The sequence below is a fragment of the Benincasa hispida genome, chromosome 5 (genome assembly GCF_009727055.1).
Source record: "Benincasa hispida cultivar B227 chromosome 5, ASM972705v1, whole genome shotgun sequence".
Lineage (NCBI taxonomy): Eukaryota > Viridiplantae > Streptophyta > Magnoliopsida > Cucurbitales > Cucurbitaceae > Benincasa > Benincasa hispida.
In genome coordinates, this window is record NC_052353.1 from 42,116,970 (window position 1) to 42,142,575 (window position 25,606).

General features: G+C 33.8%; 4 protein-coding genes across 5 annotated transcripts; all 4 read left to right on the forward strand.

The window, feature by feature from the left end:
* Positions 1–1,613: 1,613 nt before the first annotated feature.
* Positions 1,614–5,780, forward strand: LOC120078295. 2 transcript variants are annotated; one of them, XM_039032530.1, is made up of 10 exons: positions 1,614–2,014; positions 2,199–2,264; positions 2,935–3,063; positions 3,232–3,621; positions 3,709–4,079; positions 4,172–4,271; positions 4,363–4,422; positions 4,504–4,590; positions 4,700–4,828; positions 4,934–5,780. In XM_039032530.1, the coding sequence occupies exons 1-10, from the start codon at positions 2,012–2,014 to the stop codon at positions 5,246–5,248; spliced, it is 1,650 nt and encodes a 549-aa protein (XP_038888458.1). In that variant the 5' UTR covers positions 1,614–2,011; the 3' UTR covers positions 5,249–5,780. The 2 variants fall into 2 exon arrangements, with proteins under 2 accessions (XP_038888458.1, XP_038888459.1); XM_039032531.1 differs by having other exon boundaries at positions 4,172–4,262.
* A 992-nt stretch (positions 5,781–6,772) lies between these two features.
* Positions 6,773–10,193, forward strand: LOC120078784 (plastid division protein PDV2-like). The gene is made up of 2 exons (XM_039033094.1): positions 6,773–7,260; positions 9,335–10,193. The coding sequence occupies exons 1-2, from the start codon at positions 6,988–6,990 to the stop codon at positions 9,968–9,970; spliced, it is 909 nt and encodes a 302-aa protein (XP_038889022.1). The 5' UTR covers positions 6,773–6,987; the 3' UTR covers positions 9,971–10,193.
* Positions 10,194–13,122: 2,929 nt separating this feature from the next.
* LOC120077757 (protein TIC 62, chloroplastic) lies at positions 13,123–21,620 on the forward strand. Its single transcript, XM_039031759.1, has 15 exons — positions 13,123–13,279; positions 13,407–13,598; positions 14,580–14,697; positions 14,791–14,863; positions 14,955–14,982; positions 15,134–15,310; positions 15,983–16,064; positions 16,215–16,287; positions 16,877–16,987; positions 17,912–18,061; positions 18,913–19,106; positions 19,443–19,643; positions 20,249–20,449; positions 20,713–20,916; positions 21,350–21,620. Exons 2-15 carry the CDS (start codon positions 13,424–13,426, stop codon positions 21,393–21,395), a joined length of 1,833 nt encoding a protein of 610 aa, XP_038887687.1. The 5' UTR covers positions 13,123–13,279; positions 13,407–13,423; the 3' UTR covers positions 21,396–21,620.
* A 212-nt stretch (positions 21,621–21,832) lies between these two features.
* LOC120077758 (EEF1A lysine methyltransferase 4) lies at positions 21,833–24,905 on the forward strand. Its single transcript, XM_039031761.1, has 7 exons — positions 21,833–22,211; positions 22,300–22,396; positions 22,590–22,728; positions 23,427–23,509; positions 23,608–23,742; positions 23,823–23,927; positions 24,658–24,905. The coding sequence occupies exons 1-7, from the start codon at positions 22,126–22,128 to the stop codon at positions 24,784–24,786; spliced, it is 774 nt and encodes a 257-aa protein (XP_038887689.1). The 5' UTR covers positions 21,833–22,125; the 3' UTR covers positions 24,787–24,905.
* The last annotated feature ends 701 nt before the right edge of the window (positions 24,906–25,606 follow it).

The following is a 25,606-nucleotide window of genomic DNA, read 5'->3' on the forward strand; positions in this document are numbered from 1 at the left end:
CTTTTATGTATTTTGTACTATTTTTTGATCTCATATGCTTCATCCCCATCCCTTTTTTGTTTTGCCATTTCAGATGAATAATGATATTTGATACCCTCTACATTTAGGTCAAAAACAAGGTTTATAAGAAATATAAATTTAAACTAAAAATTAAAAAATATTGTTAGTCCATGAACTTTCGTGAAAATATTAATTTAGATATATATATATTTTTTAATTTATAATAATTTAGGTTCCATTTGGTAATCATTTTGTTTTTAATTTTTATTTTTGAAAATTAAGCCTATGGATACTTCTCCCACATCAAAATTTCTTCATTTGTTGTCTACTACCAATGGTTTTAAAAAACAAAGCCAAATTTTGAGAACTAAAGTAACTTTCAAAAAATTGTTTTTGTTTCTGGAATTTGGTTAAGAATTCAACAATTGTATTTAAGAAATATGTAAATCATTGTAAGAAATGTGGATAAAATAAGTTAATTTTTTTTTTTTTAAAAAAAACTAAATGATTACCAAAAGGGGCCTTAGTCTCTAGACTTTAGTATGCAATAACTTCGTTTCTGTTTTTTTTTTTAATTATAACAATTCAAACCAAGTCATGAAAATTTTCATAAAAATTAAGTTCAAACTTTATTCTGTAATAATTTAGTCATTGTCTTAGATTATGAACATGTATGGACCCTAATCAATTTATGAAATCTATATATGTAGAATTTTGATTAAATCTTGACAATATTTTTATGACAGATTCAATTGTCACAAATTTTAAAGTATATAGACTAAATTCTGACATATTAAAGTTTAGGGTATAGATTTTTAAAAGAGAAAAATTTATCATGTGACAACTTATGATTATATTTAACGGATTGCATAGAGATAGATATAACATACATTCATCTATCTTTCATTATACAATATATTTCAAACTTATCCAATCACTGTGAGAGGACATGGAAAGATAATTTTCCATCTATCCTCGAAAATCAAAACCAAAACAAAAAGACTATTAATTAATCATTCTCATCCTCTACTACAGGAAAAAAAAAAGAAAAAAAGAAGAACTCCTAGACCTTGTTTCTCTTTTGTTTATAACTCTATTTTATTTAGGTAAAATATCACCGTTCTTCTGAATGTTGCGACATTACTCTTTAACCTTTCATAAATATTTCAAAGAATAGAAATTCGTTAACACACTGGATGAAAAAAATGTGAATCGAAACGGTGTAATGATAACTTGGAATGAAAATTGAGCCTCGAATACCAACCACACTATTTCACGTCAACGCTAAGCTCCTATTTCCTTTTTAGAAGTGCAAACAAACTCCTAATTAGGAAAGAACGTGATCATTACTATATGAGTGATAACAATGATCTCTATTAGTAGGAGACCTTTTAGATAGTTTCAAAAGAAAAATCACGAAGATTATATTTAAAGTAAATAATATCATACCATAGTGAAAATTTAATTTTGATTCAAACGTGCAACTTTTGAAAAGGCTACGTTATGCAAGAGAAAAACATTTTTTTTAATATTTTGATTTGAATTATATAAATCAAAGGAAACCCATTTGATAGACAGTCCTATGAAGAGTGTCCCTCCAGCACATTGCATTTCTGGTCTTTGCCAACAGTGTTCATTCTCTTGCATTAATTTTCTTTGGATTGTTTCTTCTATAAAATTTTCCCCCTCTCTGTTTTGGCACTTGTCCATATCTGGAGCCACTGTCCCCCTGCATTTAATACTGTTTCACTGCTTGTTTTTGACATTGATTCAGTACCCATTTTTGTCTCTGTAATCACTCCTTAAAAAAACACCAACTTTTTAGTTTTTACAAAACCCCATCATCCCATTTCCCATTCATCTTCTTCTTCATCTTTCTCTGTTCTACCCCAAATTTTCTTCTCCCTGTTTTTTAGTTGCAATGAGAAAAGAAAACCCCATCTTCTAATTCTTCCTTTTCTGAAGTCTTCTTTTTGATGTTCATCTGAAAAAGGCTTCTTACCTTCAAGAAATGGTGAGAACATTCGTTTTTTCTGTCCAATGATTTGAATATCATGTTTGTTTCTGTCTGTCTGTCTTGTCTGCCATGGTTGACTTTTTGGAGATGAAAGTTTATTAGAATGTTATAAAGTTTCTATAGTAATGCTTTTTTGCTGTTCTAGGGAGAGGTGTTTTACGGATTTTTCTTTTGGTTTTAGGAAATGGAAAAGGGCAATAAAAAGCAAATTTCTGATGGAAATGTTCAGCTTTCCTTGAAGCAGGAGGTATGGTGAAAAAATTTGTGTGGATATTATACTAAGCTTGTAAAGTTGTAATGCCTTTGTTTTTATAGAAGTTCTTCCATTGAGAGTTTAATGAGAAAATAGCATTACAATCACGAACGCGATTCGTGGGGCGTCCGGTTTGTGGATTATTTAGGGTAGTGTTCTTGATCCAAACGGTCTTGTTGCTAACACTTTTAATCTAGAGACTAAATTCCAAGTGTGTTTCTGAAATGCTTTTAAGCATTTATAAGTTAGTAATGTAACCTAGCAATATGAAATCTTTGAGAAGTATTGTTGTGATATATAAACCGAACACAATCTCAAACCGAACCTCTATGTCGGTCAGGGTTATTTGTCGATATTCCTACAGCTTTTACTCTGTGTATAGAACTTGTTGTTTGAACCGGATTGTTCATTATTTAGAAGTGATGTTTTTAAATGAAACAGTTTTCTTGCTTACACTTGATAGAAAGACTAATTCCTAGTGTTTAAAGGAAATGCTTTAAGTCCTTGGAATGCCATTTGATTTGTAACTAAAAACTATTCAATCTTTGAAAGTTGTTTGATATGTAACCAAGTTTTTAAATTGAACTTCTCAGTCTCATTGGGCTGGTTTCTGATATTCTTGTACATTCTCCTTAGCGTGCTGTCTGCTTTCTTTTTCCTGCAGATTCTACAGCTCGAAGAACAATTACAAAGTCAGTTCGCCACTCGCCATGCCTTGGAGAAAGCAATCAATTTTCAGCCTCTCTCTTTTCACTCTGCTTTTCACTCTGCTACCGAAAACTCAATCCCAAAGGTAACTTCATGACCAAACTTTCCATACATATATGTAATTTTATCTGTTTGTACTGTTGTATGAGATTATCCTTGAGAATACTCATATGCTTGGAGAATCCATCCTTGTTGTTTCATCAAATGCTTGAGATGAAATGTCCATAGGCTTATTGGTTCTCATCAATGTCAGGCTGAGATGGCACTGATTAAACAAATAGCGGTCTTGGAGTTGGAAGTTGTTTATTTGGAAAAGTATCTTCTGTCGCTATACCGTCGAACTTTCAACCAACATGTATCCTCTTTTTCCACCATGGATGATAGGCTCGAATCGTATACCGAACCTCATATTGCAATCGAAGGAGAACATTCTTTCATTAATTCCAGCCATATTGTGTCACCGGAAACTTTATCTCATAATCAATCAAAAGGAAGAAATGAAGTTGAGGAACCAGAGAAGCTGTCACTCTTACATCGCAGCTATTCGTCTCTGTCGCAGAGATCGCTCAGTTCATCTAGAAACTACCCTCTGTCAGCTAAAGCAGTAGATTCATTCCATTCCCTTCCATTATCAATGCTGGAGGTAACTTGATATTGATACATCTTGGACAAGGTAGAACTTAGAATATGCATCTCTTTCTCATTTGGGAATTTTACATTGTTTTTTCAGCAATCTCGAATTGATGCTCCGAATTCTACGAGCCTTGGGGAGCATCTCGGTGCCTGTATATCTAATCGAGCAGATGAGTCGCCTAACTGGCTTTCTGAGGAGATGATCAAGTCCATCTCTGCAATATACCTTGAACTTGCAGAACCTCCTTTGATGAATCACAACAATCCTTCTCCAATCTCACCTTTGTCATCCGTGTATGAACTTTCTTCACAAGACTTTGGTAGTATGAGGAACTACGAGAAGTCGTTCAACTCGCATTTCGAGAACCCTTTTTACACTGAAGAATTTAGTCACACAATGTTGAGGGTGCAATGGATTTCTAGAGAAAGAAAGGACTCAGATATCAACCAAATGCTACAAGGTTTCAGGTGATTCCTCATTCAAAGAAACTATCTGTTTTTTATTCCATGACTTTCATATCCTTCATTGTTTATTGAAATCTCCAATATACTGTTGGCAGGTCTCTTATTTTTCGGCTCAAAGAAGTCGACCTCAAAGTGATGAAACACGACGAAAAGCTTGCGTTTTGGATTAATGTACACAATACACTGGTAATGCATGTAAGTTCTAAACTTAGCACAAACTCTGTGTTTTTCCTTTGATAACATCAAAAAGACTACAAGTAAATGTTTGTTATTCTTTGTTCCACAGGCTTATTTGCAATATGGGATCCCTAAAAATAGTTTGAAGAGAATATCTTTGATACTCAAGGTGAGGATAGCTTCTATTCTTCAAATCAACCAAAATAAAATTCTACAATTACTTCTTTCATTTAGCTGTTGCACTTTCCAGGCTGCATACGATATTGGGGGCCACATAATAAGTGTAGACATGATACAAAGCTCAATTCTTGGGTGTCGTTTGCCTCGTTTGGGACAGGTTCGTATCATCTCAAAATTATGTTTATGTCAAAATTTGATATGTCAAAATTTGTGTTACCAGTGTATATCACTAGATTCAATGTCTGACTGATTTGTTGCTTGATTAGTGGCTGCACCTGTTCCTCTCATCGAAAACGAAATTTAAGGTCACTGATGCACAGAAATCCTTTCCAATCAACCACCCCGAACCTCGGTTATACTTTGCTCTATGTTGTGGGAGTCATTCTGATCCAGCGGTATGATAACATCTGATAATGGCACAAACTATGTTAAAACATTCTAGTATTGAAGTCAATACAAACAAACCTAGTTTTGAACTCGCTGCTTGTCGTTTTATGCAGGTCCGTATCTATACGGCCAAGAGGGTGAATGAGGAGCTGGAGGTTGCAAAAGAAGACTACATCCTTTCAAATTTGAGGGCACACAAAGGGCAGAGAATTCTACTCCCAAAGATTGTGGAGTCTTTTGCCAAGGATTCTGGTTTGTGCCTGGAAGATTTGGAGAACATTGTGGAGCGTCTAAGGTCCGACAGGCGGATAAAAGACATTCAGCAGCGGCAACGAAAGAAGTTTTGGAAGAGTATTGGATGGATACCTCACAACTTCAGCTTCAGCTTTCTGCTGCCCAAAGAATTGGCATGCCAATCCTTGTCTTGATAGTTTCATACGCAAGTTGGTCAATGATTTCTAATCGGATGGTGCGAATCCGAAGTATTTTTGTTGGGGGAGATTCGATCTTGGAGCTACATCAACACATCGGGTTGGCGTACAAGGATGCCTAGGTTGAGGGCTATATCCATTTATGTAATTTGATATGGTTGCAGCTTGGAATGACAGATGAATCACAGCCATAGCCTTTGTGGTTGAGGAGAGTTTTGGTAAAGAAAAGGAAGGGCCAACCAAGAAGAGGCTCATGCTGTTGAATCCAAAAGGAAAAGAAATGGTGATTTTTGGACAAAAAAGTTGAGCTATTTGATTGGTAAAAAATAGGAGTAGCAGGTTATGATTCAACTGTCATCCTAAGATGTCCTGTCTGATGTCTATTTTTGTTGATGTAATGTATTAAAATGCTGCAAGTTTTGGAGACATTCATTGATTTTGACAATTATCTGCTCAAAGGAAGCTTGCCAATTGGTTGTTTCCCATTTGATACATCTGAGGATACATTTTTGCCCATTTGGTTGTTTCCTTTACCCCCATAAACTTGAACTATTAGAATTAGCAAATAATATTATGTAAATCTTTTTGTTAAACTTTTACTTTGAAATTTCATTTTACCCATTTGAGTTGGATTTTTCTCTCTCTTAATTTTAAATTAATGGAGGAGTTATGATGGCAGAGGTAATATTTGCATGTGAGGGAATTGTAGTGGTAATTTCCATAATTAATTATTTGAATTTAAAATAACATGTCAAACTCAATATATAATGATTATAGCGATATATAATCTATTAACATATTGAAAATTGATACTTTGATTGGTTTCTCACTCCCATAATTACTTATTGAACTTTAAAAAAAGAAAAAAAGAGAAAAAAAAGACCGACAAAATGTTCAATTCTTTCACCTATAATTTTAAATATTAACCTTAGTAAGCAATAATTTATTGAATTAAGTTGGGTGGAATGAACTGAGGTGACGGGCAATGAAATTACCATAGTCAGTCCTTGTATATGAATTGGACGACATATTTCACACATTTGAGTTTCAGATCATATAATCTCACATGCTTTTGTGTTTAGACTTTATTAAAAAAAAAAATTTACAATCATGAAGATATTGTTATATGCTCATTTATGTTCACACTATAGTTATTCCTTTAGAAAAATACTTGAGTGAGACTATTTGAGAAAATTTCTATATTACGGGAGTATGGAAAAATCCTTCTATTTATAGTATGTCACATCAATGTGCTTCTAAAAATTAAGTGGATTCCACTGACATTAAAGTGGAGTCTACTAATACGAAGAAAAGTTTATAGTGGGAACAAAAAAAATTATAATACTCTCTAATACTAGAGAAATCTTTAATCGGTAAGAACGCTCAAATCCAAAAGTTTATCTTACTTTTAGCTGACAAAAAAAAAGTCTTTAAATTTGAAGTGTTATATGCTTATAAAGTATAAACTACCCTAACTGCTTTTTAACAAATTCTGATTATAATATAAAATATATGTGAAGAAAGTGAAGAGAGAGAAGCAAAAAAATTGGCCTCGAAACTCGAATCCCAACAAAGAAGCACCCGCCACAGAGTTCTCATAGCTTGGCGGTTCTGTGTGACCCTTTTCTCCATTGTCATCGATTTTCATATCTCATCTTCACTTTCACAACAAACCCTAATCCCCCATTTTTGTTCCTCAAAAACCCTTTTCCAAGGGGGGTTCCGTTTGGGGGAAGATGGAACAACAAAGCACCGCTATAATTTTAGCAAGAGCCACGGAGCTGAGGCTAAAGATTAGAAGCTCTGTTAACACCGCTACCACCACCAGTTCCGCGGTCACTTCCCGGGATGATCGGTTTTCTGTGGATGAAAATAATGGCGTTGTTGTTTCCCGCCGGAGTGAGGCCGATGCGAGTGCTGGGGAGGTGGAGGAAGATGAGGAAGCGGTGAGGCTTTTGAACATCTGTGATGCACTTGAATCTCTTGAGAATCAGCTTTCTTCGTTGCAGGTTTGATTTTGCTATTCTTGTTTCATGGATGAAGATTGAAGATTCTGTTTCGATTTAGTTGCTTTTCTTTGCCATTTTTGTTTTCGCCCCGATAATGTTGAAAATTTCTGTGCCTTGTATGATTGATGTAGACCTTGACCCAAAAGCAAGTAAATTTAATATTATAAACACTTTAGCACTTTCCTTCACTTGTGGGCTTAGAAATTTGTAGAAGAAACTAAACGTGAAAATCAATATTCTTAGAAATTTGTAGAGGAACCTACTAGTGGAAATCAATATTAATTAAGGAGGAAATAGCCAGTATGAGCACACCTCAAAATCTTGAAGCCTGAGGTTCAATCCCCTTATCCCACAATATTGTAAAAAATTGGAGAGGAAATACCATTGCAAGGGTTTGAATATACCATGTTAAGTCACCGGTTGACCAAAAGCTTAGCTAATGGATTATGGAAACTTCAATTATACCAACACTTTAACAACCTGGTTGAGTCTGTTGATCAATAAATATGTTTGGATTCTCTGTTCTCCCATAGAATTGATGTAGTTAGCCTAGTGATTATTGGAGCATGTGAAGAAAAGGTACTCTGACGTACTAGTTCAAAGTCTATGATAGCAAGCTATTTAGAATATTAAAATATTATGGTTTTCTGACAACTGAATGTAGTTGGTCTAATAGTTGTTGTGAGATATCGATCGAAGGTGCATAACCTACGCCAACTACGCGGTCCATAAAAATTGAGAATAGAAATCATTTTACCATCTTTTTAGGGTATGTTTGGATTGACTTAAAAAAAAGTGTTTTTCAACAAATTCATTTTTATTTAAACACTTTTGATAAAATCTGATTAAAATATACATGAAAAACTATTTTGAGCGGTTATCGAACACTTAAATTTCTTTCAAAATGACTTATTTTTTAAATTAAACACTTAAAAATATATTCAAAACACACCCTTAGTTATGGAACTGTTTTTTCTATTTGAAATGTTCCTAAATGTATGCTAGTAGTCTGAAAGCTTGCATTATATGTCAGTGCCTCATCACGCTCACTACCTCTGAGTAAAATATGAACGGGGTGCATGATCTCCCTCAATTTGAACATCTTATTTCATATATTTGCTAATACTAGTATCAGGCAGTTATAGGCTTGTAGCTGATGGTTTTAGTACTTCAGGATATGCAACTTGTGGGGTCGTTGAAACCTTTAACGCCCAGCTTCACTGGCATGTTTATTGATATTGCTTTTTCAAGTTTCGATGAGTATGTATCAGTTATTTACCAAACTTTATTCGTTCTGATGTACTATTCACTTATCCCTGTGGCTGTAACTCTGTGAGCTTGTTCGACGTAGATTTCTCCTGGGCATCATTTCTTGTTGTGGTATGAACCACCCAATATGGTGGATTCCATCTTTTTCTCTTCGAATTGCGTTAGTTTAGTAGATAAGTGTTTCCAATTATCAGAATTCTAGTCCTTTACTGACAAATTGACAGTTGAATCTAGTGTAAATTGTTAACTTATAGGTGAGTTTGTCCATGCATAGATATAGAAAAGATACTATACATTAATATCCAAAAGGTAGGAGAGTGAGGATAGGTTTCCCTCCGCCAAAACACCGATGGGAACCAATAAGAAAGATCTTTAATTGGTTTCACATAAGGGATAAAAAAAGAAGAGGAAAATAGTAATTTACAAAGTTAACTAGAGAACTCCATTTATGAGCTAAAAATATGTACTCGTGAATGTTAAAATCAGTTTCTGCTGATTTTAAAAATTCTTTCATTCATGATAGGAATTACTTCTTTTCTTATTCATCCATCAATCTGGTGGCTAAAAATTGTTACATCAATTAAAACACCTACAAAAGAAGCTGTTAATTTATTTCTTAATTTTGGCACTCCATGTTGTCTCTACTTTCAGGTTGTTGTTTTAGAAGCCATTTTCAACATGAATCTGAAATTGAGAGAAATACTAGTTACCGTATCGGTGCAACAACGTTTGTAGCATGGACTTGGGGGGAATATTATTTCGTAGAGCAACCTTCTAATACTTCCATTTATCTTGTAATTTGCAGGCTTTACAACAACGGCAAAGGTATGAGAAAGAAGTAGCCCTTTCCGAGATCGAACAAAGCCGCAAGATTTTACTGGATAAACTGAAGAAGTACAAAGGAGGAGATTTGGAAGTTATACACGAGGCTTCAGTTTTTGTTGGTGAGACAGTGCAGCACAACCAGGATCTCATGCTTCCTCCATATCCAAGCCATCTTGGTAATGGCTACTTACATCCCTTCCCGTCTGGACACAAGTCTGTGAGTAATGGGCTAATCGACGCCACAACAAATAAAGCTACAGACGAACTTCACGAATCAGAAAGGAAACAATCAAAATCTGATTCCTGGAACTCGAAGAATGGATTGGGACCTTTCATTAGTATAGCTGCAAAATCAGTGGTTACCATTGTTGGCATAGTATCCATACTCCATTTGACTGGTTTTAGACCAAAGTTTATAGGGAAGGTTGCTGCTTTGAAGGTTTTCGACGTTTTTCGACAGTCTGCAGCTGGAAATAATGGATCACACAACGAATGTCCTCCCGGTAAATTCCTTGTGATGGAAGGTGAGGAAGCTCGATGCATAGTGAAAGAGAGAATTGAAGTTCCATTTTCTTCAGTTGTGGCTAAACCAGATGTAAACTATGGAAGCGGGTAACGGTTTCAATCCCACACTCGTGTGTGAGGGTTGTGTTTTCTGAAAGGTCTTTAATTATTCTAATTTTTACCTTCTTCAATAATTAGTTGCTCTGCAAAGAAAAGTTTTGGTTCACCTTGTCATATGCCATACAATAATAGATGTTCTAATTATCTGCATTCATGGAAAAAAGTTGGAAGAAAGTATTGTTAGTTAAAAAACATACAAAAACTTTACTCTTCAATCTTCAGAAAGAGGTAAAGAATTTGCTTATTAACCTTTATCGGAACAGAAACAACGGTAGACGACATCTAAAGACTGTTGGGAGTGATTTTGAAATGGTTAAAGTCATATTGAAACATATTTTTAATTATTCCAAATTAATTTTGATGATATGAAAATTGCATTTAAGAATGGAAAATTATAATAAATTTTAAGTGATTAAAATGTGTTTTGAAATAAATTTAACCGTTTCAAAATCACTTACAAATATGTATTTGTTCACATGAAATTTCTGGAAAAATGTGTTTTATGGATTTGATGTGGATGTGATTCGATCTCTAGTATTTCTCTAATGTGATGTTTTTTAGGTTGAAGTGGGACATGTGGATGTTCTTGAAGTTGAAGTTTTGGAAAAAATTTTGGATTTTCGGAACTTGAGCTTCAGAGTTTTTTTATGGTAAAGAATTTCACTAGGCTATCTGATGTGTAGAATTGCTGACTTCCACAAATGAGATGAATTCCTTTATTTATAAAACTTTCTGGTGGACTTTTTGAGCTTGATTGTTCCATAGACCTAACTCTTGGGCCCAATTAATTGGATTTGGGTCCTATTTGTGGACTAAACTAAACCTATTTTTAGGCACCCAAATAATAATATCAAAATGGACCGAAATAATTTTGTTCAATCAATAGTCATCATGCAAACACGTGTATTTGTCAATTTATGTTTTCAATTTTAATTTGGGACACATGTGAATCTTTAATTAGTCTCAAATTTAATTATTTGTAATTTCGTTATTAATTTGATAAATGACGTGACAATTTATAATTGGTTCAAAATTTCTCCTAAAACAAGTGAAAGCAACACTTCTTTGTTAATAATTTCAAGAAAATTATTATTTTCTTTTCTAAGTAAGCTTTATATTCCATTTTTTTTAATTTTTTATTTAAAATTTTCTTCACACATTATTTATTCAAAATTTCCTATTGACTTTTATGATTAAAACAGAATTAACAACATTTTCGAGAAATCTTATTAAATAAGTTTTTTTTGCCTTTTTTTAATTTAAAAAAAATAGAAAACCAAACCTGTTTGATGACTGATTACTGATAAGTCTGCTTTTGTTATAAAATTCAATTTAGTTACCAAGTAATCAAATACAATTATCATTTCATCTCATCTAATTCACATTAGCACATATTAATCTAGCTATAACGATTAATAACCAATTTATAAACTTGTGGGATTACCATATAAGTATCAATTTGAAATTTCAAAGATGAATTAGAATTTATCCAAAATTTTGATCACTACAACATATTTAAACTTTATGTTTACCTTTAGTCCGTCCCACCAACATTTTGGAGGCATGTACGAATCAACCTAAACTCTAGTTTCTTTTTCTAAGATAATTTTCTTATTTTTCCTTCTAATTCCAACCACTACTAACTATAATATAACCTTAATTTTATCACACATGGGGCAAGGGTCCCTCAATTGAATGAGATTATTTATATTTACCAAGTTATTCACTTCTACTAACACAATCAATCTTTGGTTGAGTGGTTAGTGAGGCAGTGAATATTGAACGGTGCTCTTGTGTCACGTGTTTAAATCCTATGTGAAGTTCAACTTGTTTATTCTTCTCTGGCTGAAGAATACGACAACAACATTTATTCATAAGAGATTAATAATAATTTAAAGTTATAAATTCGGTTAGACATGAAACGACCGCTAATGAATTTTCCTCACACTCTCAACTCTTTTCTACATCAAAACCCACTTTATGGCTCTAAAATTTCGTGCCTTAGTCGGCCGAAGAACTCTAGATCTTATTTTCCTAAAATATAGAAAACTTCAATTATGGTGGTGTTGGTCTTCTCATATGGGCCTCTTTACATATCCTTTATGTGATGGTGTTGGTCTCTCTTCTCATTTGCTTGTGGAATCTGAGAACCTTGAGCATATTAATGCTGCCAATCGTGTGGACTGTGATCTGATTGAGTTGAGTCATTTGATTGAGGAGATTGTCTCCTTGTCTAAGGCCGCTTGGGTCGTTCCCTTCGTTTGGTATCCTCAGAGGGGTGAATAGCACCATCGTCTTACTCCTATGACGGTGGGTTTTGGTAACATTTGTATTAGTTTTGTAAATCGGTCTTCTTTTGGCTCTAAAGAAGGTTTTAGGGATTCTTTTGGATTGCCATTTTGGTTCTCCTCCACTTTATGTGAGAAGGTTCGGTATATGGCTCCGTATAATTAGTTTCTTTTATATTACTATTATTATTATTATTATTATTATTATTATTATTTTTATTATTATTTTTTTTTGTAAGGGTAGAGACTCAATTTCCGAGAATTAAATTGGAAAGGTAACCACTATTTTTTTTAAGGCCAAATATATAATTAAGTTCCTTATCTCCTAATGTCAAATTCTTTCCTTTCTTTAAAAAAAGTTCCTAATGTTAAATTCAACCCAACTACTCATAATTGAAAATCTATCGAATACCTTTTAAAATTAGGTAGTTATTTTTACTTCTATCAGTTATAGACTATATCTATCATTGACATTAATAGATGTTTATCGCAAGCTATTTTTGATAGCAACATTTTACTATACTTGTAAATAAATTAACTTATTTTTCTTTACAACTCTTTAAAATTTAATAACCAATTAATAAATAGTCTGATATTAATTTTCAAACAATAGTATGAGAAGTTTATTAAAAAAATAATAAATCTTATCCGATATCATTCAAACAAAATTAGATGATGTAAATTAATACACTTGCGAAAAGGTAGGATTTTTTTAGGTGATGTAAATTCATACCCTTGGAAAAAACAAAAAAGGAAGCATAATTTAAATCAATAAATTTAAGGGTACAAATGAATCTTAATGGATACATATTCTTATATAATTTTTATGTCATTAAAGACTCATAAGCTATGAAATTATTAGCTGGGTGTGCTTTATGAAGTTGGGGATAGATGAAAATCCAAATGGGTGCTTGAAGTTCTTCACAGACTACAAATGGAACCTTCTTTGGGACCCATCATATCCACATGCTGTGAATTGTGGACGATGCCATTGCCGCCAAGCTGAGGAACTAGTAACTTCTCATCCTTAGAACAATTTATAATTTTAATTTAGCGCCATATTCAATTTACTAAATCTGTTCTTCTTCAAATTAGTTTATGATTTGAGCATTTCAAAATTTCTGGGGTTGCACTGAACAGGACAAAAATTCTCTTCAATGGAGTGTACTTGCAGTTCTCTGCGGTCACCGGCTTTAACCACAGTGCCTTCCTCTTTATCTAGAACTGGGTTCTCAGAGAAGCCATTGTTACATCTGAAATTATCGAATAAGAAGTCATACCCGCTTGCTGGAAGGCTCAAATTTCTTCACATCAGAGCTCAAGCTTCTTCGAGTATGGTTCAATGTTCTTATTGGTTTTGGTTTATTGATTCTTCTGTGTTTGGGTTGACTGGTACATTTGATTTACTGGTTGTTTTGAACTCATTGTAAGCTTGATTTGTTTGTTTCGATTTTGAGCGTTTGCTGTTGAAGTTCTTTGGTAGAAGTAGAAATGGGTTTTGGATCAAGGTAGAGTAAGTTTCATATATGTGAAGATATGAATGTTATCTTTTCAAGAAAAGAAAAGAGATAGAAAAACGATTTGGATATCCCATTTCTGAGAAAGGATGGCACTATGCATGGCTTTCTTCAAATGACTCATATTTGCTCCAGTTCTGAATTCTTCTCGGAGGCATTTGAAGTGAGTGTATGAATCTTTAATGAGCTTGCTGCTTGGTTTTTGTTTACTGCTATATGATATTAGCAGAACAATTGACAATCTGCAGAATATTCTTGTAACCTCCACTGGCCTTGCAAGTGTAATTCTTTGCTTACTTAGGTAGACACCAATGGATAGCTGGGAGAGATGGATAGAAATATTGAAAATGATAGAAGAAAAATTGGTCCCTGTTTCATTGTTAATTTTCAAGATGGCAGTTTCGTTATAGTTTTTCTTTTAATATAATGGTAAACTATTTTGTATGGTTTGTGATATTATGAAAATCGTATCCATACTTAAAACAATGATTTTGAACATTCTCCTGATTTTGTGGAAATTGCAAACAATGCTTTTTAAGTTAAATTTTATAGTTAGTTTAATGGAATTGACAAACATGACTTATTCTATATATTTCATACTTATCAATTTCGTTGAAACTTACAACTTTTTAATGTAACATTGATTAGTAGATTTCACCTATCATGGAGGTGTTTAAGCTTTCCTCAAAGTTTAGATCTGCAAATCACAGAAGTTGTATGTTGCAATTATCATCCAAGCAGATGGTCATTACTTCTTCCTTCCAGTTTGTAGCTCACATTTCTTGATTTTGACAAGGCACAAGCAATTTTAGCTCAGAGGCAGGTCCCGCAATTTCAAAGAAGGAAGATTCGAAAGATGAGGATCTTGTATTTGTTGCTGGTGCTACGGGAAGAGTTGGTTCAAGAACAGTGAGGTAAGTTTAGTCTCTTGCTTCGTATTGGAGCAATTCATCTTTCCAGCTGATCCCTGCATGCTATATGCTAAAGAGCTTTGAAATCTTAACCAGGGAGCTTTTGAAACTTGGATTCCGCGTAAGAGCCGGTGTAAGGAATTCTCAGAAAGCAGAAACTCTAGTTGAGGTAAAAGTATTTGACTATTTATAAAAACATTTCACTACCATTATTGAGTAACTGCTTGTTTTTGATTAAAAAAAACTTCATATATATGCAGAATGTTAAAAGGATTAAGCTTGATGAAGGTAATGCAAGTGCCAAAAGTCCCCCCAAACCCCATCCTGATACCCATAGCAGTCTTGTATCTACTTGACAAAAATGTCAAGGGAACACTTGATATTCTTGAACAAAAAAATTTCCAAGAAAATAACAGATAGTTTTTGGTCTTTAGCCCAGCTGTAGAAAAGCTTGAAACTGTGGTATGTGACTTGGAGAAACCAAATCAGATTGGATCTGCAATAGGGAATGCATCAATAGTTATTTGCTGCATTGGTGCAAGTGAGAAGGAGATTTTTGATATCACTGGACCTTATCGAATTGACTATCTGGCTACCAAAAACTTGGTTGAAGCAGGTAAGAAGATGCTTTTTGGGTGATTTTTTAAATTTATTTTTAATCTTAAAACATATCTCATAACGGAAATAGGAATACTATGGTTCTCTTCATCAGAACTATACCTTCCAAGATGCAAGAAAATTTAATCCTGTAAGAGATGTATGAGAGAGGAGAAAACAGAATCATAGAAATGAAGAAAGGGAAAGATAGAAATAAGAGAATGTGAGCGGAATTAGGGAAACTGAAGGGAGAAACACAACAATTCAGTAATCAGTTAAATATTTAAGTTTGGGTATCATAATATAATCAGTACGGGAAGGGTATTTTTCTCGAGGTCAAATCAAAATGTTACCAAGTAAGAAACCTAGATGAATAAATGCTATCAAGTAAATCTAAATATAGTAGACAAATATCCAAAGATTAAAGTAGTATGAAATATCTATTATTGTCATAAATAACAACAATATTTCTAGCTATTCTATGCCAATCACATATGTTGGTGTAAATGGTCTAGAGTATGTGATTCTTGGGTTCGATTCTATTTTATTACTGTTCTTAATAAAGATGTATTGTTCTGTTGGTGGACCTCTCCTAGCTTCCAATGCATCAGCTGTAAAACTCTCGTATTTAGCCTCCTTAAAGTTCTTGAGGTTAAAAAGGAAATAAGATTGATAAAATTTCTACATGTAGCAACTGTTGCAAAAGTAAAGCATTTTGTTCTGCTTACATCCTTGGGAACCAACAAGATCGGATTTCCTGCTGCCATTCTTAAGTAAGTGTTCATGGATTAGTTTTTCTTAAATGATCGATAATTTGTACTTTGTTGTTTTGTTTATTACAGTTCAACTTTCACAAATGATGAATTTTTTTCCTCCTATAATTTTAATGTTAAATAACTAATCGTGGTTACTTGCTTCTAAAGTTTGTTTTGGGGAGTCCTATTATGGAAAAGGAAAGCAGAAGAAGCATTGATTGCAAGTGGTCTTCCTTATACAGTAAGCATTAGCAATACTAGTAGCTGTACCAGTATATAATTGTGAAGACTTAGAGACAGTTTGATAATGCTTTTGTTTGTTGTTTCCTTCTTTAAAAAACCATGCTTATATATTTACATTAAAAAAAACGTTTTTGAATTCCTAGTCTCATCCGACCATGTTTTTAGGACCCTGTTAGGAAACCATTTTGTTTTTCGTTTTTGGTTTTTGAAAATTAGGCTTATTTCCTCTCAATTTCTTAAAATGATTTGCATCTTTTTCAAGTAAAGGAGTTGAAGTCTTAGTCAAATTCCAAAAACAAAAAAAGTTTTTTAAAAACTACCTTTTTGTAATTTTCAAAATTTGGCTTAGTTTTTGAAAACACTGGTAAAAAGTAAAAATAAAGTAAGAAATTTAGAAGTGGAACAAGTTAATAGGCTTAATTTTAAAAAACTAAAAACCAAAACTCAAATGACTATCAAACGGGGCCTAAAAAATTGTTGATTTTAAAAATTGACTAGGATTCCAAAAGTGTTTTTAGAAAGTAATAAATGGAGCTAGGAAAATGTAGGGTTTAAGCAGTTTGATTTATTTAAAATATATTTTTCAGATAGTGAGACCTGGAGGCATGGAGAGGCCAACAGATACTTTCAAGGAAACTCATAATACTACTCTTTCACCAGAAGATACTTTATTTGGTGGTCTAGTGTCAAACCTTCAGGTATATTTATAAATTTTGATGTGACAGATGATCTCAATTCTGTATGGCTGTAATTCTTATAACATTTTTATCAGCATCAGTGAATCTACAAATAATACAGAATTATGAAAGACCAATTTTATATGAGAATATAAGCCTTTTTGTTCTCTTTATTAGCTGGTTTTTGATAGATGCCACTAATTGCCTGAAGATATGTATTCTCACAAAACTCAAATGAACTTTTAAAGTAACTTCTGCATCTTGAAACCCTTTCATCTCAATCACTGAACTAATTTTGTTTTACTATTGAGACTGGTGACTCCATTATTCACCATCTTTGACATTTTCAATTTAATTGGCAGGATACAAAATTTCATTCTCGAGTTCTCTTAACGAGCATTTAGAACAAGAGCTGAGTGCAATTTCTATTGTGCAAGATGGTACTGCATAGAAAGTAATTAGAAGGGTTTAAAATCAAAAACAAAAAATTTTGAATCACCTGCATATACAGTAAAAGCGATACAGACTCTTCATGTATTTGATGATTAGCATATAAACCAAAACCACAAATCCGAATCCACTTATCAATACTTTACAAGTTGTCAATCTCTATGAGATTAATTCAAGAATTTGACTGTTAGCATATTATAGATGTACATAAAATTTTCACTCAAATCTCAACATTATGACCTTTTCTTATAAACTAACCAATGAAGAAAAAAATTTTGGTGGATCGTTAATTTACTTTGGGCTCTTTGAGCTAAGTCACATGACTTTTACCGATATGTAATGTCAACATTGCTATATGTGGTTTGCCACTCACATTTGTACTTGTACTTCACCTTTTCTTTATGAAACTACTTTAGGTTTCAGAACCTTGTGCTTAATCTTGAAGGCAAAAAGAAAAAAAAAAGAGAGAAGATAATTTCTATACCTTCATTTCAGGTTGCAGAGCTAATGGCATGCATAGCAAAAAATCCTGGTCTTTCATACTATAAAGTGCTAGAAGTAGTTGCTGAGACAACGGCACCATTGACTCCCCTGGAGGATCTTCTTAAAAAAATACCATCTAAAGTTGCAAATGCGTTCCCAGAGGTCAGTTATTTTTGTATGTAAAAGAAGAAGAAATTCCTCAGAAGAATTCATACAATGTTTCATGGTTCTAAAACAGACTCATTTTATATTCTTAGTTTTAACAGTTCATGATAACCTGCAGAGAATAGTTTTGGCAGAACAGCTTCATATCTACATAAGAATATTTAGGTTTGCTTGTACATCTGAACTCAACACATTAGTTATTAAAAGTTATCCTTCTGATTACTTCATATATCTTGGAGGTTATGCCTATGTTCTCCTCCTGCTGCAGTTAGTTTATCACAAGAGTCTGATTGGGAAACTGTGATAGAAACCAGAGAACTGAAATAATATTGAAATATGAAAGTTAAAAGAACCACGAGATGACCAAAAGTCTAAAATAATAGTGACTCTCCCTCTCTTGAGTATTCTTATTTAAGCTTAAAGCCACTACACAATTCTCTACTTCCATCCTTTCCTACTCACTCTATGTTTAACAAATCTCCGTAACAACTTTTCTAACTAATTTTATCCTAATAGCATTCCTATCAAACTGATTATTCAGAAACCTGAATCAACAAGCTTACGTAAATTTATTTATTTATTTTTAAAAAGACAAAAGTAGACCAATCAAATTCCTTGCTGACTAAAAGTCTAAAACCAATCCTTATTTTCCTTAAAAAAAAGCCAACACTAACTGAGCCTAGTCTAATTGACTGCTCTTATTTTGTCAGTTTTTTCAAATTGATCTTACCCCCTTATTTGTTTGCATATTTTATAATTAACTAGATAGGAAATCCAAAATGTGTTACTATTCACAAATGATCTCCCAAATACTTCATGGAATTAGATACTTGCTGGATCTGTGCTAGGAATATGGTGCTGCACGAACTGTCGATCCATCATCAAAAAAGCCGAGCATTGCCAAAGAAAAGGAATCAGCTGAAGCAAACGTGACAGAACAGCCACCCTCTCAAATTGTTTCATCAGAACAGTTGAGCATCGCAAAGGAGAAGGAATCAGCTGTAGCAAGTGTTACAAAACAGTCATCATCACCCTACATTGCGTAAGACAATATGGAAGTGGAAGAGGCTGGTCTATATTTCTTGAACTTTTCTTTTCTCCATATGCAGAGCAAATGTTCAAGCATCATGCTCAAATGCCTATGTTAACAGCTAATAAGATAGTAAGAAAGATAAATGAAGTCTGAATTGGTAGGTTATTTCTCCAGTATGTATATGATTAAAGTGTCCTATTATGACTGATTTGTCATTTACACCAAAGATGTCAAGTCATTGAAGAAAGTTTGTGTTATTTCTGTCCATGAATTCTCCTAGACCCTAGGTTCAGTGAAAATGATATCTTGTCCTTGGTAGTTATCTTACATTGTGTCTTCTTCCAGGTATGAGGATTTAAAACCTCCAACATCTCCTACTCCAGTTGCACCTGTTGGGAAAATAGATTTAAATGTTGTTGATGGAGTCTCATCTAGTGGTCAAACTAGTCCAGTAGAGGCGTCAACTGAAATTGCCGAGGCAAATGTTGCACCTGCACCTGCTCCAGAAAAAGCAGTGACATTGAAACCTCTCTCCCCTTATTTAGCGTAAGCGTCTTATATTCACGATCTTCATAGTGGAATTCTATGTTGTGATTTGAGGTTTTTCTTCATTAAATTTCAAATTTTAAGTTCTGAAAATTTATTGTTATATTTAACTTTCAGTTTGATGTCTAACGTTAGATCTAAGATTTAAGTTTTTTGTCAATTTTAAGTTTTCTTTATGTTTTGTTAGTTTCTATTTTTAATGTTGTTTTAAATTGTAAGATAGTAGTATCAATTAGGTTCATCCTTGTCCTATATAAGGGTGAACTACCATGTATTAAGAGTATCAAATTTGTGTACCACATTTTGAGTATTACAATTTTGTGCATCACCATTTTTTTTCTGCTTCAATAAGAAGTTTGAATTTCACTCTCATTTTCATTGTTCTTCTCTTTGTTTAACAAACATTGAGATAACATTGAGATATTGATTTGCTTCCGCAACCTTTATTTTTTCCATCAATTTCATTTTCTCAACAGTAGTATCAGAGCTACTTTGATTTTTTCAACAAGAATGTTATCTCTGTCCATGAATTTTCCTAGACCCTAGGTTCTGTGAAAATGATATATTATCCTCGATAGTTTATCTTACATTGTCTCTTCTTCCAGGTATGAGGATTTAAAACCTCCAACATCTCCGACTCCAGATGCACCTGTTGGGAAAATAGATTTAAATGTTGTTGATGGAGTCTCATCTAGTGCTCAAATTAGTTCAGTAGAGGCGTTAACTGAAATTGCCGAGGCAAATGCCACACCTGCACCTGCTCCAGAAAAAGCAGTGACATTGAAACCTCTCTCCCCTTATGTAGCGTAAGGGTCTTATATTCACGAACTTCATAGTGGAATTCTATTGTCCAAAAAAGAAAGAACCTCATTGCAAGTTAGTTTAAACTGCTCACATTAGAATCAACAACCACATGCAAAGTCATGAGGGGATATAGAGTTCCATTCTTATATTTGCTCTCTGGATGACAAGATTTTTTATCATTCTGATTTCATTAGTTTGTATCTTCGTTCTTCTTACTGATCTTGCACTTCCACTGATTGCCTGATGTACATATCACTTCTTCCAGATATGAAGATTTAAAGCCTCCTACATCACCATCTCCTAGTGCACCTTCCCTATCATTTTCTTCAACATCTCCCTCAAACGGTCCACCTCAACCTGCTACCTCCGCCGCAAATAGCACATTGCAGATTCCAGAGGCAGAAGACTCAAAGAGTGATTCACATCTTCCCAAGCCGAAGAAGCAACAACCACTGTCACCTTTTACCATGTAAGCTTCTTCCTAGTTCTTTTTTCTGCCTGATAGAGAGACAGAGTCTGGGAGAATTCTTGAAAAAATGGATATGTATTTAAGTCGGGAGTACAAAGAGGAGCCTTTTATATAGGCTGCCTTGCTAATGAACAGAGCTGGATAATTAGAAACCAGCTGAATAACAAAGTGTGATAATAAAATATTAGCTAGAAGGCATACTCCAATAAGGAAAACCCTATAAGGCCCCTACATCACCGTCTTAGTTGATTTTCCTGAAAATGTTGCATGTTATATTATACAAAACTTCAACCAGCTGATAGGAGTAGTTTTTGTTTAGCACATTGATTGAGGTTGAACACCAAAACTTTAGGCGAATTATGTGTTAATGATTAAAAAATGGTAAAAGGTAAACAGATATATTTTCTTATTTTTTTCTTTTCGATCAAACCAGGTACGAGGATTTGAAGCCTCCAGCATCTCCAACGCCCTCTCTTTGAAAATCTTAAAGAAAGAGCTTTCAGTTTTCTGCTAGTTACAATCTGGACAGAGACAAACAGTTGATGAGGGGTGATATTACCAGAGTATATATCTTCCTATGTAATAATACCAATTACCAACCTTGTGTCTGAAGAACATTTGTTCCTTTTTCCTGTCCAGATTTCATGGACGACGACACTATTGAATGTGCTTTTGCAACTTCAAAGTTGTTTATTTTGGCTGTAGTTTCTATCAAAGTTACAATTTTGATGAGATTAGCTTCATTTTGGTCGGGTTTTTCCAAAATATCGTTACTTTTTCTCTGAAGAGAAGTCAATCAATGATGTTCGATAAAAATCTTAAGAAATCCATTGGGTTGTGATCGATTCTAATTCTTAAAATGTAAAGTCATTTGAAAATTTGGATTTGGGTTTTTACTGTTATAATCCAATGATGAAGTTCTATTAGCATTCAACTTCTTCGTTCACGTGTTCATCAGAAATGAGATTTTCTTTTACGATTTCCACATGGTATGAACTATGAAGCAAAATTGGTCATCTCTCTCTCTGGACTGCAAGCCCATTAAACTTCACTGGACGCCCCTTTGAACTGGTATGCCATCCAACAACGAAAGGCCCAATTGAAGATTAGTGGTTTAGGGTTTGTCTATACCCATTTCCACTTGATTTGCGTTTGCAATCGAACAGGGGAGTGGATATCAGATTTCAATTTTCATTTTAGAGAGTTCATATGGGTACGGATCAAAATACCAAATCCGCACAGAATGAAAGCGTTGCTCCTGCAACTGCTTTGGTTTACCTTGATCCTAAATACTGGTCAAATTTTCTCTGATTGTTCTTCTCTTTCGTGTCTGCTTCTGATTTCATTTTCATAAGTTTCTGATGATGGGTGTGCGTGTTTCAGGGACGAGCGTTTTTCTAAGGAAGAGCATTATGAGTGGTTTAAGGATTATTCTCATTTTCGTCATCTCATACTTCCTCTTCTCAAACCCGATTCATCTGTACTCTCTTCTCTCTCTGCTGCATATTTTTATTATATATGTTTACTAACCAGGCTGCCATTATCAGGTAGCTTGGAACGTCATCATGGATTGGTTTTCGAACCTTTTTGCGATTTTTTTGAATTGGTTGAATGAACTTTCATTGTAATAATCTTGCTTTCTTGGTGATGGGATTTAGTTTTTATCGTTGTAGATATTGGAATTGGGTAGTGGAAATTCGAAACTTTCTGAGGAATTGTACAACGATGGAATCACTGATATAACATGCATTGATTTGTCTGCCGTTGCCGTTGAGAAGATGCATAAACGTTTACATTTGAAGCGTATGAAAGGTGAGCTCGTAGTCATCATCAAAAGATGCATTTAGTTCATCTGTCTTCTTTTATTCTTTGTAATGAAAATTCACTTTCCTGAGTAAGTGGGGCTCTGAGCTTTTTCTTCTGTTTGGCATAAATGCCAGTCCCTGTGGAATGTGTTCTCTTCTAGTGAGATTCTTACTTCTTTCTGTTGCTTTTTATGGGTTGACATCAAATATGAACTGCAAGTCTAGAAGAACATTTTTCTACCATCATATATGTAACTAAATCTTATGTAACGTGGTAGAATTGCCTTGGACATGGACAGATGGTTGCACGGATTAAATTATATTTTACAACCCCTTTAGTTTTGTAGCTATAGAACAATTTTTTTAGTTTTGAACAATATGTAGGTGGGAAATTCGAACCTCTCACTTCTTGATCAGTTGAGCTATGCTCATGTTAACTAGCCATAGAACAATTTCAAATGAATAATTGTGGTTTTTATAGTTAAAATGCAATGGTTGATCCTTATATCTCATCGTTGATTTTTATTGACAACTAATTCAATGATTTACAAATCTTTGGATGTCAATTGTTTTAGTGTCAAGTAGTTACGGTGCATAACTAAAATGTATAAAGAGATAAAGTTAGAAGGAAAGGTTCATCTTTACATTAGAAACTGTGTGCCTCTTTTCACATCATTCATTCTCGCTTATCACCTCTCTTGTCAGAAATAAAGGTGCTAGAAGCTGACATGCTAGACATGCCTTTTGGTGACGAGTGTTTTGATGTCGTTGTCGAGAAAGGAACCATGGTAACTACTCAACTTGTGGTTTCGTTTTACCTCTAGATATTGGAATTTGCATTTGTTGTATTAATTTGTCATTTCGTCTGCTTTTTGTAACTTGGAAGGATGTTCTGTTCGTGGACGGTGGTGACCCATGGAATCCTCAACCATCCACACGAGCAAAGGTCATGGCAATGCTTAAAGGTGTTCATAGGGTTTTGAAGAAAGATGGCATTTTTGTCTCAATTACATTTGGCCAGGTTTTAGAATGAAATTCTTGGAACTCATTATCCTTGGCTTTTACACTGCTCGTTCCTAATATGATTTGTTTCCTCTTCAGCCGCATTTTAGGCGTCCCTTATTTAATGCTCCAGAGTTTACGTGGTCATTTGAGTTCAGTACTTTTGGCGACGGATTTCACTACTTCTTCTATACCTTGCGTAAGGTTAGCACAGATGTTTTTCCTTCAATTGCTTGTGTTGGGTCTGGTTGTTAGATTTAGGATATGCCCTAGATGACCTATTTGGTTTATTGCACAAAGGCAAGAAGCACAATAGCCACAAAGCTGTTCGAGATCACCCAAACTCACTCTATTACATTCTAGGCCAAAATACAAGAAGATCAGTGGCTGGCCAAGCTTCTCGAGATCACTCGAACTCACTCTTGTTACACACATTAACTTGATTGCTGTTTGTAACCTTTTCTCCTCACAGAAAAAATGCACCAGATGTCTAGCATTCACATCAGTTTGGTGTTCTTGTTCCGAACACCCTGCATTTATGTTTTCCTCTAGTTTCAAAGTGACCCTATTGCCTTATCAAAGATCTGGAAACCATCAGTTTGATAGACTTATAAATTATGAACCTTACTTTAGGATGCAAGTATCCCTTTTATAGCGCCTAGTCGGTAATTTAGACAAGATGGATTTGATTCCTCCTGTGAACCATAGATTTGGACTCGACAACACGAGTTTGGGTTTTTATGTGGATCAAAAGTGTTCCTTTTTCCAGATAGAATTCATCTGTAAACTCTTGGGAGATGGTTTGTCGTTATGAGTACGTTTAGTCATTCTTTGACTTGATTATGCATCTTTCATCAATGGCAACAAAAGTTCATGTATATCTTTTGTTTCTGAATTGTTAAATGAAAATTAATAATGAAATCAATGTTACCAGGGAAGGCGGTTGTCTGGCGACAAAGGTGAAGGTGAGAGGTCTGATATGCCATCGATCTGTTTACTTCAAGACGAGCTAGAGGGTGAAGATTACATGTTCAGAACCAACGTTGATGAGCTGAATTGCTAGAAAGTAGTTTTATTGTATCCATTTTTGTTTAATGAATTTGTACATTAAAATCAATCATAGTTCCATTAAACTGTTACTTTTTTCATCTGCTAATTAAATTGTTTATAGCTTTATACATTGCCATTCATATTTGAACAGTTTCGTGCTTCAATGGTGACAATTTGACTCTGCTTGGTTACACGAAATTACTTAGTTGGGGTTGGAGAAATCAAGCTATAACTTCTTGATCGAAGATATATGTCTAAATTGGTCGAGTATACTTTACTGTTGGCGATACAAATTTAATTCATTTTAGTCATGCATCAAAAGAAGGCTTCCTTTTCTTTTCTTTTTCTTTTCTTTCTTTCTTTTTTAATAATAAAAAAAGTATATCCTTAAAAGTATGTTTTTTTTTTTTTTTTTTTTTTTTTGCTGTCACCTCCATCGAAAGAAAGATGTAGATTATTTTTTTAAGCAAAGAATGGTTATATATATGCGTATGTTTATATATACACTTCAAACTAGATTAAATATACATAAATTCATTCTATTTTTCAAAATTAGTACAGCTTGTTTGTACTAACAATCTCAAAGTTGAACACCAAATAAGATTTGTTGAAAGTATACGATTCAAATTATAACAAGATAAACACACCAAACAAAAAGAGATATTTTAACTTCTTGACTTTGAGACATTTCAATTAGATCCAAAATATTAATAGATATTACATAATGTAAAAAAAATTGCAAATTTAGCAAAATTTAGATCCAGGTGTAGACTCTATGATTGATTATCTAATGTTTAATTATTAACTTGCAAATATTAGCGATAGAGTTTATC